The sequence below is a fragment of the Pomacea canaliculata genome, linkage group LG8 (assembly GCF_003073045.1).
Source record: "Pomacea canaliculata isolate SZHN2017 linkage group LG8, ASM307304v1, whole genome shotgun sequence".
Classification (NCBI taxonomy): domain Eukaryota; kingdom Metazoa; phylum Mollusca; class Gastropoda; order Architaenioglossa; family Ampullariidae; genus Pomacea; species Pomacea canaliculata.
The window spans coordinates 28,605,906-28,622,735 of NC_037597.1; the positions used below are offsets into that span (position 1 = coordinate 28,605,906).

The window sequence follows — 16,830 nt, forward strand, 5'->3', positions numbered from 1 at the left end:
AGCATCATGGCGAGCATCTTTCTACTCAAACAAAAGAGGTTTTGATCTTTTCAGATGGACACAGAGGTAGGAAGATGCTGGGCTCTGGAGATGAAGACGGACTCCGTGCCGACAGTCCAGGACGCTGACACTCGCACGTGACGAGAAAAACTGAGAAGGTGCGTGACTGTAGTCACACACACACACACGGTACCCGACGGTAGCATCACAGTGTGAAGCCTTCACAGACAAAGCAACACTTAAACAGAAACAAAAATACTTAAAAAATGATTCCCTGGTTATCGCAGTCACAAGAAATTCTAGAACATTCAGAAGACACAGTTTTTGATGATATCAATCACATTTGCATATCAGTGTGCTAACACAAGCCTGCGCCTGCTGTAATGAATTCTGTAATGAGTACAACCGTACCCGACCTTAGCACGGGGCTGCAAGTCAAAGCACGACTGCTGTTTATTCTGTTCTGTCATCACGATTTCTCCTCTCTCTCTCTCGGCTGCTCGACCTTACTCGCACTTAGAGACGAATTACATGCAATGGGGAAGGAGTAAGAAAGACTGTCTAGCCTGCTCGGTATCTGTTATGAGGGGGAGGCTCCCTCCTTGGCCCCTGGTTCCTAATCCACCGGGACATGACGTCATCAAAGTTTATCGCGAGCTCAAACCAGCCAATCATCAACGCGATGACGACTTACAAGATGGCGGTCATGGCCTGTGGACCGCCTGCCAACCGTCTCCTCGGTTTCCGTTTCTTTGACGTTGACATGTCCACTGACGGCATGTCAATTAGTTTGTTTACTCCGTGTTTCCATCTCCTCTCTCCCGTCATCCTTGTTGGTGTACATCATCTCGCCAATCAACATCTATGTTGACACACAGCATCGCTTTAAACTCCGTGTGTGTGTGTGTTTGCTCGCTTGCCTGCTCATATTTGTTCCTCCATCGGCAGCGGTCACAGAGGTTCCCTGCGGTTCCAGCAGCCAGTTACCTTGCAGCGCGCCATCCTCAGATGGCCGTGACCCCGTCACTCAATGCGCGTGACCCCGGGTCCTCCAATCTCTTCGCAGCTGCCACTCACTGCGTCTGGGCCTCTTCAAGACTGGGTCTGGAGCGCCATCCTTGTCTGGCAGCGACTCAAAGGGGAGGCCAGCGCAATTTTGTGAGGTTAAGTGACCGGCCAGGGTGCTAGGTGGCGCACACATCGGAGGAGACAAGGCCACCCTGACTGATGGCTTTGATTTGCCGCCGCTTTGTGCAGGTCAGTCGCCTTCTGTGAGCGGGTGGCGATTGCTTTCAGGGTCCTACAGACTGTAATCCGAGGTGAGTGCTCGGTGTCTGTGCTCTAGTCACTCTGCCAATGCTCCCTCGTCTGCCCCGCTGTGCTCACCTGCCCAGTTCCCAGGCCCTCATAGAGAACATTCGGGACCTCACAAACGATCCAGAGGCTTCCCCTCATTGAGAGGGTACAGGAGGAGATAACTGCCACACCATTGTACATCGATGTCCACGGCGCCGACAGAGAGGGCAGCAGCTGAAACTATTTTCCGCCGGACAAACGCTTAAACAAGATGCAAACCCTTTGAAGGCTCAGAAGCGTGGATCCCAGTCTTGAACACACGAGCCACCTCATCAGCAGGGGAGGTTACTCGGTTGGCACGTGAAGAGATTTCGCTGACTTCAACTTAGATTTTGTGTATTTACAAGCAAATCGATTGGCAGCAGCCGCAACAAACACCGGCAGCCACGCCGACCCCCCTCGTCCACCTTTGTCATGCTGGCAAAACACGGGGCGGACAGCAGCAGCGCACTCATGTCCCGGCCTCCTCGAGATCACGTGACATCACGTGACGTAGCTCAACGCGGAATGGTTAGTTGGTCGGATGGTTCGTGGCTGGATCACCAGCACGAGCTCTCGGGTGACCTTTGACACTACGTGATGCTGGACGCTACTCGAGTCACCCACGTGCACGCTCACAGGCATCAGTCCACCCAGGCGCTACCCGCAGCTAGGCAGCTAGGCAGCTAGGCTCGATGCGTCGAAGCCTATTAAGCACCCGACAAGTCACACTGGCCAGGTCCCACATACAAGCTAGAGTGACCTCCCCTGACGTGGACTTTACGTCTGATCAGCAGACGATCAATGGGAGATAATTAGAACTCGTACACTCCACCCACCCACACCATCGACGATCTCAAGCTTTTGGAAAAAGATGCTTCAGGAGACACAATCCGCTTCTCATTTCCGCTTTACACGCTTGGCTGGCACAGAGTTGTGGCCCTTTTTGGGATCCAGCCTCGTTTTGAACTGGGCGCACTTCCGCGAGAGCGGAGCCTTTGCACAAAGTGTCCCGCCAGGCGCGTGTTTTTGTGCAAACTGCAATCAGAGTAGCTAGCACCAGGCCTGCCTCCCCCCAGACACGGAGGCAGCTTGTGTTTGTGGACGTTTCAAAAGACCTGCGCCATGTTCTCGTCTGCGGCAGCTTCCGCCCCGCATTTTCCTCGCTCCGTTCCGCCCGCCGGCGGCTTTCCTGTCCGACTGGAACCCGCGGATTGGCAGCCTACAGTCTTGTCTTTGTCGTGGAAGGAAGAAGAAAAAGAGACAGACATCACACATATGACGACCGACGTGTTTGTGATGTGAGAGTGAAGAGTGTAGACAGCATGATGACGCGACTACGGCACAACCGAGAGCGAGACAGACAGGACGACTACAACATGGCTACAACACGAGACGCCAGATACTCACGTCCGCCCTCAGTTACCCTGAGGGTTGATGAGACATGCCACGTAGGACAGGGAGACAGCAACTGTAGACATGGACAGAGTTCAGGCAGACATGGAGACAGAGGGATGTAGACATGGAGACAGGACAAGTACAGACATTGTGACAGGATGAGCTGCTTGATACCAGGGTTGACATGTCACTTAAGACAGCCGCTGTGTCACGTGGGATTAAGTAAGACATGCTATTAATGACAGTTAAGGGAGATGTTACATTACTTAGTGTCAGTGATGGTGGATGTCATCTACGTATCGTGTGCTTACATACCGTGTCGGCTACACGTCTATTGATACATACACTATAGGCCACATACACTATAGGCCCTATAGACGGTAGGCTACATACTACACACACTATGTCATTGTATTGACACATACACTACATGCTACGTACACTATATGACACACACTATAGGCTACACACCTACATCCTATGCTCAGTGTACACCTACATCCCAGGCTACAGCACTATATTTAGCTCACATACCAAACTACACACAAGGGGAAAGAAAACAAAGATGAAAGGATCTCACACTAGATGTCAAAAAGAAGAGGACTGAGGTCATTGCGAGATGTGATTACAAAGTCTCAATGAGATCACAAAGTTCCGCGTGAGATGACGTCAAATGTGAGATGTGATTACAAAGTCTCGGATGAGCGGAGGGACACCGCGCGATTCGCTCCCCCTCCCCTACCACAGACAGTGACATCCAGGGTTGAGGTGGAGGCAGGTCTATCGTGGTCTCAAGACGTAACGAGGCAGAACGCTGGCCACGGTTGGCTAAGTGCCGCTGAATTAAAGGGGCATAACCAGGTTAAACAGGGGCCGTAGCTGCTGTGTGATGTCGCATTAAAAGGGAGATAACAAAGTTAAGCGCAGCAATGGGCTGCCGGGCAAACGACCGCAAGGGAGACCATTAAGACGTTTGACTGCGGGCAAGATGGCGCTGCTGTGTGTGGATACTTCAGGCTCTACACTGGGCAGATGGCGCTGCTGTGTGTGGATACTTCAGGCTCTACACTAGGGCAGCAGGAACCTCACTCAACAGCTCTCACGCCGATTCACATTTTCTGACAAACGCGATGTGGTCACGTGACCAGCCCAATAGTGGCCTGCACGTGCACCACGGCGAATGAGAGATGGGGTGCGTGGGGTGGGCGGACAGGTGAAGGTCAAGGACAGACATTAGTCCCTTGCTGTTGGCCACAGGGGGCGCTGTCAGCAGGACGCTGACACTGTCCAGACACTTAATTGCGTTTGTGCCCCCTCCCCCGCCTCCCACACACTCCACGACCACCTCCCTCCCACCCATCTTCCCTTCTGCGACACGCCTTCCTTCTCCGCCCTCTATTGACAGACCAGTAATTGCCTCCCGGTATCGCAGTTATCCTCCACTTATATCGGGCCAACTTTGTGCTGCTTACATCGCCTCTTAAGAGATCGACCGGAAGTCCTTTGAAAATCAGACTTTCTGCAGTCCCAAGGCTGCTGCTGCTACGCGTCGTGTTGCGCGACATTTTTGTAATGGCCGCCAGTCCTACCCTCAGCTTATTTCACTTTTCTTAACGACAGCCTCGACTTGAGTCAAGTGGAGTTTGGGTAATGCTGATTTATTTCTTTACAAATCGATTCATTTCCTGCAGTCAGGTGTGTCAGTGAAGCTGGTGTGGCCGGAGGAGGATGGCATTTCACAAGTGGGTGTATAGGGGGAGGGCTCAAGTGACGCTTCACCAGCCTCCGAGTGAGCACGACGAGAATACAGTGTGGTACACACTTCAGGACAAACCACAACTCACACTTACAGTGAAACGACGAGAGCAAAGTCATGGTGGACATCGTCAAAGAAGGAAAAGCAGAGCTGCACGTGCGATGTACAAGGTGAGGCTGTACACAACGTCAAGTCCGGTGGCGACAGCAGCTGCGCGGCAGACATCGAATCACAGCATCGACTGCAGCGATGGCCGGACTGAGTAAAACCCGGGACAGCAGAAGTATAAGCTTCGCCATTAATTTCAAGCTCTACAAGTCCCTAATCGCTCCCATCATGCTGTGCGGTTGAAAACGCAGACGATCCAGACATTAGTCTTCAAGGACTTCTGCTCGCTACCGTTAAACGACAAAAACCAGTTCGGTTCGGTCATGTCCTCGACAAGATGTCTGACTGAAGACAGGTCTTTGCGGCACCAAAAGGACGGACGTCCTCGAGGTCAGAAAAAGAAACCTGATTGGCGAGTGTCAAGGACCGGTCACAGGTCATTCATGCTGTCAGATGGAGGACCTACTCAAAGCTGCTCAATGACTGGATTAATTTAGCAAATCCCTAGTTCTGAGGAATAACTGCAGTGACATCCAGAGATAAGTCTAACAGGAGTGTCACAGTCCTCGTCTTGGGGCCAGAAGAGATGGCGGTGCCCTCCCCCACCTGCCTGACCTTCCGCAACCCCACCTGTCGGGGGAGGGAACGTCCGGCCCGCCAATCATTTAATCCCACCGCCAAGACAATTTCAATGAGTGTATCAGTGTTTGTATAGCAGCATGAATTCATCTTGTCGATCATGTTAAAAATTCAGACTTTGAGGGGCAAGCCAGGGACGTCTGTCACGGGAGGAACCGAACACAGGAGGGCATGATGGGACAGACACGCACGCGGCCTGTCTACCTGTTCGTCATTCGGGTGAGAAAGACACGCAGACAAGCACGCGTTCGATGTTTCCAGTTCAGACATTGTGAGAATGACTGAAGGACAAATGTTGTCAGTTGAACAGTTTCCCACTGCCAAGTGTGATCACAAGCAAAGATATTATTTCGGTGAGAAATATATTCAAGGTGCGAGGTAAATACACCCCGGCTATTCCGGGAAACGAGTGATTAAAATAACAACTTTGCATTGTTTACAGTTGGCGGTCCATTGGCGAGGATCCGCAATGTTGTAGATGTGGACTGATGTTTATTTTGAGTTGTTTCATCCGTTGTCTCCCTGCTTCTTTCTTCGTCTACTTCCTGATGTACAGTTGTACAGAGTCCTTACAACCCGAGCAAGTGCGGGTGCTACAGGGTGGATACACAAACTAGAATCACAAACACACAACACACTAACACAAACAAACAAACAAACACACTAACACACTGGAGGTTAGTGACTGCAATTTCTTCTCACTAAGATTTGCGAGTAAATAGTCTGTAGTGTGTTTGTCATTGTAATGTTGTTGATAAGACAGGATAGTGACAAAATCTTTATTTATTTATTGTTACTAATGCACACTTCTGTTTGTCTGTGTAAAGAGGACGGCAGTGGCAGGCAGGCTGTGACATGTCACACTGTGGTGACACAACATCTTGACCACGTGACGTGTGTTTGTGGAGTGCCGACCATCAGTGACGTCATGACATGTCAAGCTCAGTCTACGTGTCCTCATCGGGAAGGTTGAGGGCGGATTCAGTTAAAATCATCGAGCTTGTTATCGTCGCAACTAAGGAGAGTGGCAGACTGAGTTAACCCATCAGCAGCCAGCGCCAAGCCTGTGGAGTGTTTATTAACCTTTTAGCCAGCTTCGCTCAGCAAGAATCTACACATGAAGGGGGGACATCTGAGACAGCACTTTGTCATCTACCTGCCTGATGGTGCAACTTCACCTCCACCCCCCACTATCTACCCCTTCCACTTGGTTTCTAGGTGCCCCCACCCCCCTACACACACAATTCAATAAATGTGACGTCACAGCAGTCTGCTCATGTACCCACACCTGTCTCGGTACTTGTGTGGAGGATGAATGGCGAGACAAGGTGGAGAGAGAGAAAGAGTAAAGTAATAGAGAGAGGGGGGATGACGTGGGTACAGGACAAGACAGTCACGTGGTAGCACTTGCCATTCTAAGTGACCTGCTGTACACAGCTACGCGGCCGTTAATGACATCAGACCGGTCAGCAGGCAGTACGTCAACATGCAGCAAGCAGCTGCAGCAAAACCGCAAGAAGCTCAACACGCCATTTGCTTTTCCCTCTTCCCGACATCCTCCTGCCCCCCGCACAGCCCTGCTCCGCGCATTTCATTACATCCTCTCCTGTCTTCATAATGGGCTGGCGTTGTCTTTAGCATGAAACAACAACAACAGTCGGGTGTGATGATCTTAGACATGGAACAACAACAACAACAACAACAACAACAACAACAACAGTAGGGGTCTGGTGGTCTTTACAATAAACAACAACAGTCGGGGGTGTGAGTGTCGTCAGTACCAAAGCCCAGCATTGCAATATTTTTTCATCCTTAGCCATGCAAAAGCATCAGCGGAGTTTTGTCTTTCATATCAGCCACCACACAAGCAGCATGTCTTCCTCGTCAGCACAAAAGACTAAGAGGTGTGAACACAAAGTGTGAAATGGACGTGTTCACTCCTGGTGTTCATACCAACATCGACACGTGTCTCACCAGCTGATGTGTGCCGTCACTTTGCCTCCTCACAGAATGTCGGTCTGTGTGTGTGTGTTTGTGTGTGTATGTTTGTCTGTGTGTGTGTGTTTGACAAACACCTGCTGCCTCAGAGTATGTCACGAGATCTTATATACAAGAGAGCAGCAGTTACCACAACTGTTACAGACTACATGCCATCATCTCAAACAACACACAGCAGTGTTACAGTTGTTACCATCATCTCTAACAACACACAGCAGTGTTACAGTTGTTACCATCATCTCTAACAACACACAGCAGTGTGACAGTTGTTACAGACTACATCCCATCATCTCTAACAACACACAGCAGTGTTACAGTTGTTACAGTTGTTACCATCATCTCTAACAACACACAGCAGTGTTACAGTTGTTACCATCATCTCAAACAACACACAGCAGTGTTACAGTTGTTACCATCATCTCAAACAACACACAGCAGTGGTCATCACCACGTTAACCGCTGTGGCCATCATGCTGGTCAGCCTCGTGTACTCGAACTTTCATCGGGAATCGGGAAATCCTTCAAGCCCTTAGCCGAGAGTGGCACTCGCTTGTGGTGGATGTGAGGAGGGCAATCATCATTTCCGACTACCAGCAACCCTCCGGTCCCTTTCTTCCGCTTGTCTCCCAGGTGGTCACTCAGTGGCTATCGCCCTTCCCGGACGCGGACGCCGGGGTCCAGGACCATCACCGCCGGCCGCCACTAATGATACCCTCCCTGCCCATCGACCATCACGCTCCAGGGGGCGGCCACCCATCAAGACGACATCAGCCCGACGGGCGGGGAGGGAGGAGGGACGAAATCTCTGGAATTGACCATCGGCTTCCACTTCCGCGCGCGGAAAACGCAAACTTGGCGAAGGTACATCAAACACAAGTGTTGCCGCGGGCGCCATGTGCATTGCCAAACAATTTGTTCCGAATAAATCTCTCGTGCTTCAGACATATTTGTCTCCTTCGAGAGAGAGGAAACGCCAGTTTGAACAAGCGCCGCAAATCAGGGGCGGAAATTGAACAGTTGCATTAACGACAACACGGGGGAGAGTAAGAGTCCGGCCAAGACAACAACCCTTCCTCATTTGGATGCCCGCTCACTTGCTTGCTTCCAGCCGACCAAAGCCCTGATTACAGGGCTACATCCCTGATCACTAGGCTACATCACTCATTATAGGGCTACATCCCTGACTACAAGGCTACATCACTCAGGGCTGCTGCTGCTGCTGACCAGTGTGTGAGAGTGTCGTGGGGTGATGCTGACACGGGAGGGGGTGAGTAGAAGAGGGAGGGGCAGGAGCGCTGCTAACTGCTAAAAATATGAAAGGGGATGAGGCCTTGCCGGGGTTGTGAAGATGTGTGCGACATTACGATGTGTACAGCAGGGGCTTGCCATTGATAACTGTTACATCACAAACATTCCACGTCACATCACAAATCCTTCACACAGGCTTGTTGCTGTAGTCACAATCACACCGCCGTCACATCGATATCCATCATTTTCATTATTGAAACATTAATTCTTTTATGTTCAGACAAAGACTAATTAGTAGAATCACTTAGGCTGCGTATTGACACTGACTTGCGCTACCTGTCGGCCGCCACACTCCTAGTGTCCATCACAGCTGTGTCATGTGTCATGTTCCGGTAGAAAATGGTTTGACATTTGTGGTGTCATCATCTGTCTTGTGTCATGCTCCAGCACACTTTGCTGACAGTTGTGGTGTCATCGACTGTCATGTCAGTTCACAACGTAAAGATGGCCACCAGTCGGATGCACGCGTGTGCGGTCCACAGAGAGCCGCTGTGACGTCACCTAGAGACACATGACGACTGTCAAAGCTATGCCGTGACGTCACATGGTCAGTCTGTGGACGACTGGGTCACCTGGGGTGTCGGGGGTGCATAAAAGTGGCTTCGTGCAACTGCTCCGCCCCGAGATGTAGGCAACAGAAAGAGCAAGGACAAGCAAGCGCGAGACAGCAGTTGGAGGCTGACGACACCCGACACTTGACTTCCCTACAGGGACAGAACTCTCACATGTTCGTCACATTACAACTGATCTCTGAATGGAACTTGGCCACAGCAATGGCGGAGGTCACAAAGGTTGGCAGGACTGAGTTGTGTCCCTGTGCGGACGTCACGCGCTCTGTAAGCAGGAAGTCCAAGTCGGGTCTGTCTGGATGACGTCCTCGCCAGGTAAAGCAGCACTGGCAGGACAAGGACAAGGACAAGGACAGGGAAGCGCTGGAGACACCAGCACCACTGCAGCTCCTCCCTCACGGCACCTGGCGGCCGGCATGGCACAGCGGCGCCCCGGTGCCCGGATGCTGGCCAGAGATGGCGGCTGCAGTGTAGAGACTATTAGTGGAAATCACAAAAGCAACCTTTCGCCACTCACTGGGCCAAATGTCAGGGGCCATAATTCACTGCTAACGAGGCCTCAGCCGCAGTGATTGCCCAGCCACCTCATTAGAGCCGCGTCACAGCCAGCGCCATCTGTGATCAGGCGCCGTGTGGCGACACACCCACGGTCACACTGGCGGCTACTGGCAGCGTGTGCGTGTCTGTGTATGTCTGCGTATGTGTGCGTGTGTGTGTGTGTGTGTCTTATGTTTTGTGATGTGTGCGTGCGTGTGTGTCTGTGTGCGTGTGCGTGTGTCTTATGTTGTGTCATATGTGTGTGTCTGTGTGTGCGTGTGTGTGTGCGTGTCTGTGTGTGCGTGTCTGTGTGTACGTGTGTGTGCTTTTTGTTTTGTTATGTGTGTGCGCGCGGACGAACACGTTAGCACACGCTGGTGTGTGGATTGAGTGAGGAAGTCAGTTGATAATCAAGCTGTGTGCACTGGCATACACCATGTACAGACAGAAACATGCGCACGTATACACAGACACAACCACAGGCGCCAGCACACACACACGCACGCACACTTACACACTTACAAAGAGACTGGCAACACCTCACACATCGATTCTGCTCGCTAGGTGGCGCTGGTGTCCAGAGCGCCGGCTCCCGAACCTCTGTGGCTAATGCACTGGCTTGGACCGTTTCTCCAGGAGGATCATTCCTCCCCCCACACCCGGTCTTCACCTCCACCCCGCCTACAATCTACCCCCTTGTGGGCGTCCAGACACACGGGTATCTTAGTGGACTGTACTTCCACATGTAAATAAACGTCACGTGATTGAAGGGCTTGCTTAACTCCCCTCCCCCTCCTCGTCAGCAACTGACCTGTGGATCGTGCTTAATGAACCGTGTCTGTTCACTCCGTGTCTGTTCACATCGTGTCTGTTCACTCCGTGTCTGTTCACATCGTGTCTGTTCACTCCGTGTCTGTTCACATCGTGTCTGTTCACTCCGTGTCTGTTCACATCGTGTCTGTTCACTCATTCACGCTCACTGGTGAGACCCAGCGCGGCACCTTTGTAGTGACGTAGGAACGAAGAACGTTTGCTGCAGCGCGGCAAGCCCCGGGCGGCACACTCCGTGCTGCACAGCATCTGCTGTGCGCCTTACACGGCCTCCATCATTGTCGGACAAAAAACAACCCAAAGAAAGAAAAACACCGACAAAAGAAAGAGGAGAACGAACAGGGAAAAACTAAATAAAGGACAAGAAGAAAGAAAAGAAGAAAGGGAAAAACTGCTAAAAGCAGGCGGGACAGGGTTAGGTAAATGCTTGTCTTGTATGTTGCAAGCTTCTGTAGATTAACAGCTCATTTCACGGGGAGAAAGCCGGTCTGCGCCACTACAGAGGGCAATTAACCTCTTGGCCCCCCCCCTCCTTTCAAGCTCTGCTAATGACGCCCTCGTCGTCGTGGCCAGCAGCCGACACCAGCAGTCCTGCCTTCGACATCTTGGTCCACGAGTTGCTGTCTACAGTTCCGCCATGTTTTGTTGCTCTACGAGTTGCTGTCTACAGTTCCGCCATGTTTTGTTGCTCTACGAGTTGCTGTCTACAGTCCCGCCATGTTTTCTTCACATGAGGGGATGTCTGGTCGCTGAGTTGCTGTTTCTACACTGTCTCCACACACGGAGGCTGGTTTGCACGAGAAGATTTGAAAAACAAGTTGCGGGTCGCAAGTGTAGTTTGACTTGACTAAGTTCGGTCTCAGCAGTCCATGTGCCGCTTGAGATCGGCGACTTTCACCCACCTTCAGCACCTTACTTTCACACCAGTCAACGGTGATGTGTGAAAGTGATGCCGAAAACTTGGGCTAACCTCCCTGTAGAGCAAGTGCTGAGTCCTACACTTTATACACCCGCAGGTGTGGTCTGTGATTGGCTTAGAGCCTCTACTCACTCTACACTCACAGGTAAAGTCTGAGTCACTTGATACAACTAATTTCATTACGTGCTAACCCAACACCTGCTGTCGCCTGCAGTGTCCCCAGGAAATCTCAGCAGACTCATCAGAACAGACATCCCAGCATGCATCTGACAGTGGACTACAAGACTCATTAGAACAGACATCCCAGCATGCATCTGACAGTGGACTACAAGACTCATTAGAACAGACATCCCAGCATGCATCTGACAGTGGACTACAAGACTCATTAGAACAGACATCCCAGCATGCATCTGACAGTGGACTACAAGACTCATCAGAACAGACATCCCAGCATGCATCTGACAGTGGACTACAAGACTCATCAGAACAGACATCCCAGCATGCATTAGACGGTGGACTACAAGACTCATCAGAACAGACATCCCAGCATGCATTAGACGGTGGACTACAAGACTCATCAGAACAGACATCCCAGCATGCATTAGACGGTGGACTACAAGACTCATCAGAACAGACATCCCAGCATGCATCTGACAGTGGACTACAAGACTCATCAGAACAGACATCCCAGCATGCATTAGACGGTGGACTACAAGACTCATCAGAACAGACATCCCAGCATGCATCTGACAGTGGACTACAAGACTCATCAGAACAGACATCCCAGCATGCATCTGACAGTGGACTACCAGAAGACGCTCCAAGCCACTGTGTCACAGGATGTGTCCTGCGAGACCCTGTTTCCAGCTCCAGCCAGACCCAGGCGACACATGTACAAGAAATGTTCGACCTCTGACACCCCATAATATTTCAGCAGCGAGAAGAAGATTAAAAGATATGTGCAACCTCAGCCACCCCATAATATTTCAGCAGCGAGGTCCTCTTTTATATTCACCACTCGCGTCCTCCCAGACACACAACAAATGAGTTCTGAAAGGAAATGTCAGAAGACAGTGTCGGCCAACATAATGTCGCCTAACGTCCACGAGCTTTGAAAACCGAGTTTGTCAGTTGTTATTGAGTTATCTTGGTACACACTACTGTCAACAACAACACGATGTCACTTAGTACACACTACTGTCAGCAACACGATGTCACAGTACATAGCAACACCATGTCACTTACTACACACTTCTGTCAGCAACACGATGTTATTTAGTACACACTACTGTCAACAACAACACGATGTCACTTAGTACACACTACTGTCAGCAACACGATGTCACAGTACATAGCAACACCATGTCACTTACTACACACTACTGTCAACAACAACACGATGTCACTTAGTACACACTTCTGTCAGCAACACGATGTCAGTACTTACTAAGTAATCTCTCTGCCTTGGCACATGTATTGTGTCAGACGCGGGTATCAGGGACCAGCCTGGAGTAGGAGCCATGACAAGGGGAGAGAACGAGTACAAGAGCGCCATGACAAGGGGAGATCATCTAACGGCTCGGCTCATGGACACACAAAGCCTAGAAGACACTTTCGAGCGGCAATGAAAAGCGTTTCCAAAGATAAAATCTTTAGCGAAGCATGGGCCATGGACAGCGGAAGAGGGAGACAGAGAGGAAGAAAGGAAGACGGCAAGTCGGCAGCTGATGAGGTTGCAGGCGTGTCAAGGTCGCTGGCGTCGTCTTGAGACTTGCTGTGGCCGTTAACAACGGTCCTGCAATGGCGCCAGACTAAGGACGGCCAGAGGCGAAGGGATCTTTCTAGCTGGCGACTGCAGGCGTCTTCCCCAACTTGAAGGATGGGATTTCGGGGTTTCTTCCCCTAATCGAAATGGAGGATTGCGAAAAGTCCGAGTATTGGGCTTGTCTCCGTCTCCTTCTCCAAAGACTTCGGCCCTCGCCAGATCTCGCCAGATCTCACCATGCCTCGTCATGTCTCGCGCTGAAAGTCGCCTCTCGCCGTCCCTCTGGCGGAAGTCGCTCAAAGCGCGATCACTCGGGCGGACAGAGCGGGAGTGAAGGGGAGGCAAGACGTGAAATCCCTCTGGCGAAAGAAAAGATTTGCAGCAGACAGCAATTTATTGCAAGCTCTTGGCTGACGACAGAAAGAGAAAACACTCGCCAAGAACTGCGCTAGAGAGACATTACAAATTAACCATGCGCAGAAGTCCTATTACTGTTTTCCATTTGAATCGTAAAAAACGACTTTCTGTTACAGGGGGCGGGTGGGTTGGTGGGGTGGAAGCGAGAGACCTGATGGCTCCTAGTACATCCGCCTGTTTGACAAACAGATTGACTAGCGAATCCAGTCTTCATGTCACGAGAGTGTATGTCAGCCTCAGGCTGCCGACCATGTTGTTGTCATCAACCTCCGTTAGCGACAGCGATGCCGTCATCGTCATCATCGTGATTTTCCTTGTCGATGTTTTTAATCTTTATGGCCGAGCGCTGGGCAGACCTGACCACCAGGTGTCTTGTGTCTTGACCACGTGGCACCCAGTGAATGAGGAGCTCGTCCTCTCGTGCAAGTCGTCTGACCAGATGTCGTCTACTCAAATGTCTTCGTTCGCTCCCCCTTGTCTTCTTCCTCCTCTTCTACCCTTCCCTGCAGGATCGTGTTCCAATGTTGTGATGGCGGGTGGAGTGTCTGCCGACAGTTTGCGCCGAGCCACTGCTTGGCCTGGTGGGGTGGAGAGGGAGGATCTTGGACGGTTTATTTTATTCTTGACTATATCCTGGGTAATGTTGTTTCTACACCAGATGGAAAGGACACTTCCGGTAACATGTGACCTCTGTGATCTGTCTCTTGTTTAGCAAGTCATCTGACGGGCTCTAAATTTCACATGCATATGGAGAGACAGAGACAGGCAGAGAGAGCATGAATATGATCTGTGGTCATGACATCAACACCGCGTTGTCTGTGACATGACACAGACACTGGCTGTCAGCCTGCAGACTGACATCTGAGCTTCCATTTGTTGACAAACATTTTAGCGGCTACTTGTGGGGGATGCTGGGATACATGGCAAGTGACAGTGACGTCTTGATGTCAATGTCTGACTTTAGTCTGTCATGCCACTGCCACTCACCTGCATGTCCATGCCATTATCAAACAGCCGGCCTGTCAGTCACAGCCTTGTCTGGGGAGGGTCAGCCTCACCGACTACAAATAGTCTGTGGCAAGTCCTCCCTTTTTCCTCCCACACAAGTGAGTAGCCGACAAAATAACAACACAACCACTCACAGACATCCACAGACATCTACAGACATTCCACACACTAACAGGATCCACTGTTACACTGTTACGTATGCCACTACGTCACTGTTACTAGACACAGCTACGTCCCTGTTTTTATACTCAGCTATGTCACCGTTAGTAGACAGTGACGTCACTGATACTATACACAGGTGCAGCTAGTCGGTGACGTCACTGTATAGCCACCCCAGTAGCATTGTATCAGGCTCAAACCAACATCCTGTCATGCGCAGTAACATGCGGAGGTTGCCAGCAGCCGCGTCCCCCCAGTCCACGATGGCGGCGAGTGCCAAGCCAGGGACGTGGCCTGCCCCCACCACCCCGACCCCCCAACACGGATGACACAGACGAACAGCTGTGGAGGGCCGAGGTCATCGCTGTTATTACTGGCAGCACTCTCCGTCCCTCCACAGCTCCTCACAGTAATTCTAGTTCCTAACATCTTCATCATCCATTAGACGACAGCAAATGAATGTTCAGTATTCATGTGGGCCACAGGGGCCGGGGGGGGCCTGGTACCCACGTCGTGTGGATAGCCAACCTCGAGGGTGGAGGGGAGGAGCGTGTGAGGGGAGCTGTGCACGAGACGAATGCACGAGGTGAGAGGGAGGTCACGTTTCTTGCAAGTTTTGGCGACTTAATGAAGCCATCTTTTTCTTGGGCATCCTTCAACTCGTGATCCTATTGATTCAACGCTGACGGTCGTGATCTGGTCGGGTGGGCTGAGTTTGGCCGAGCGAACTTTCAATATCCTCACACGCTGTAGGCTTTTTGGTGCCGGATGGAAACCTTTGACTCTTCCTCCATTGCTTCTCCCTCCCCTCCTCTTGTCTTCTCACGAATCGTTCTCGCCCTGACGGTGGCGGCGCTGCGCGCATGGATTTCCGACAAAGTCCTCTACACAGACCTTGGTGTCCGCACAGTCTGTGAACACTGTCCTACATCCGCCTTTTCCTGTTTCTGTCAACTTTTTGTTCTAGTTTTTGACACCTAGTCAACGACGAGAACGGGAGAGGGAGCGACGAGCAGACGACCCACAGCAGTTAGCGCCATCGTCAGCAGTCGTCGCCCACACTCGTCTTGAAGAGCATACACGAGCAACACTTTCCCTCTTCATTCACTTGTGCTGCTTCATTGACTTGTGCTGCTTTGCTGCATCTGCAGCTCCTCTCAAACGTTGGTCGACGTTGGGAGGGTTTCAAAGTCGACCTCACAAGTCACGTGGAGGGAAGTAGCCGTTAGTTGTGACGTCAGCAAGCCGAGGGCCGCTCTGGTGAAGATTTTCTTGTCAACCACAAGAATGAAAATTTCCTTTTCCAATATTCGCATTGACAGAATTATCTCTGGAGATCTCAACAGTCCCATCAGCAACACTTTGTCAACGTCTGGATGTCGGAATGCTGGTGCTGGTGTCGCTGGTGTCGCTGGTGTCGCCAGCTCATCATCTGAATGGCTAGTCTATTAACGGCTTCTAACCGAATAAGAGTCTGTTGAGAGACTGGCAGCGGCTTTGAGGACACGTTGTGTACTTTGTTGATGCCTCCTACCTGGCGTAACGATCAACAAACGGCTCTGTAATGACGTCACTGTACTGCTTCCTGTGTTAGGAGGACGTCATCGATTGGCGTTGGCTGCAAACGTCTGGCTGACGCTCTGCTACTTCTGACAACATGGACTGAACCCTTACTTACATCTTGTGTAACGTGCACTTGACCTTACCTGATCGTGTCTGTACTAGACAGTCACAGGTACGTCACCTAGGGTTTACGCAGCTGAGCGAGTAGCTCTCACATCTTTACTGATCAGTTTTTTTTTTCCTTTGTTAATGGCGATACGTACGCGCCATCGCAACGGTTGCCCGCATTCAAACAATTCTGAAAAGCTGATGTGGCCGACCGCAGGACATTCTTGTGTTTCTCAAGCAACCGTTCTCATACGTCACCTCATTTAGCTAGCGATCAGCTTCCATAGTCACCTTACTTAGCACAGCTATCTATTAGCTGTCATACGTCACCTCATTAAGCTCAGCCGACGATCAGCTTTCATGCTGCGCTCGAGAGGAAGACACTCAGGGTGGAAGCGGTGATCTTACGAAG

At 51.1% G+C, this 16,830-nt stretch overlaps 2 protein-coding genes across 2 annotated transcripts in view; one reads left to right on the forward strand and one right to left on the reverse strand.

Annotated features, from left to right (window-relative positions):
• Positions 1 to 16,830, reverse strand: part of LOC112570948 — a 52,815-nt gene that overhangs the window by 25,567 nt on the left and 10,418 nt on the right. The window lies entirely within an intron of this gene.
• Positions 9,411 to 12,314, forward strand: LOC112571135. Its single transcript, XM_025249949.1, has 2 exons — positions 9,411 to 9,638; positions 11,613 to 12,314. The coding sequence occupies exons 1-2, from the start codon at positions 9,411 to 9,413 to the stop codon at positions 12,312 to 12,314; spliced, it is 930 nt and encodes a 309-aa protein (XP_025105734.1).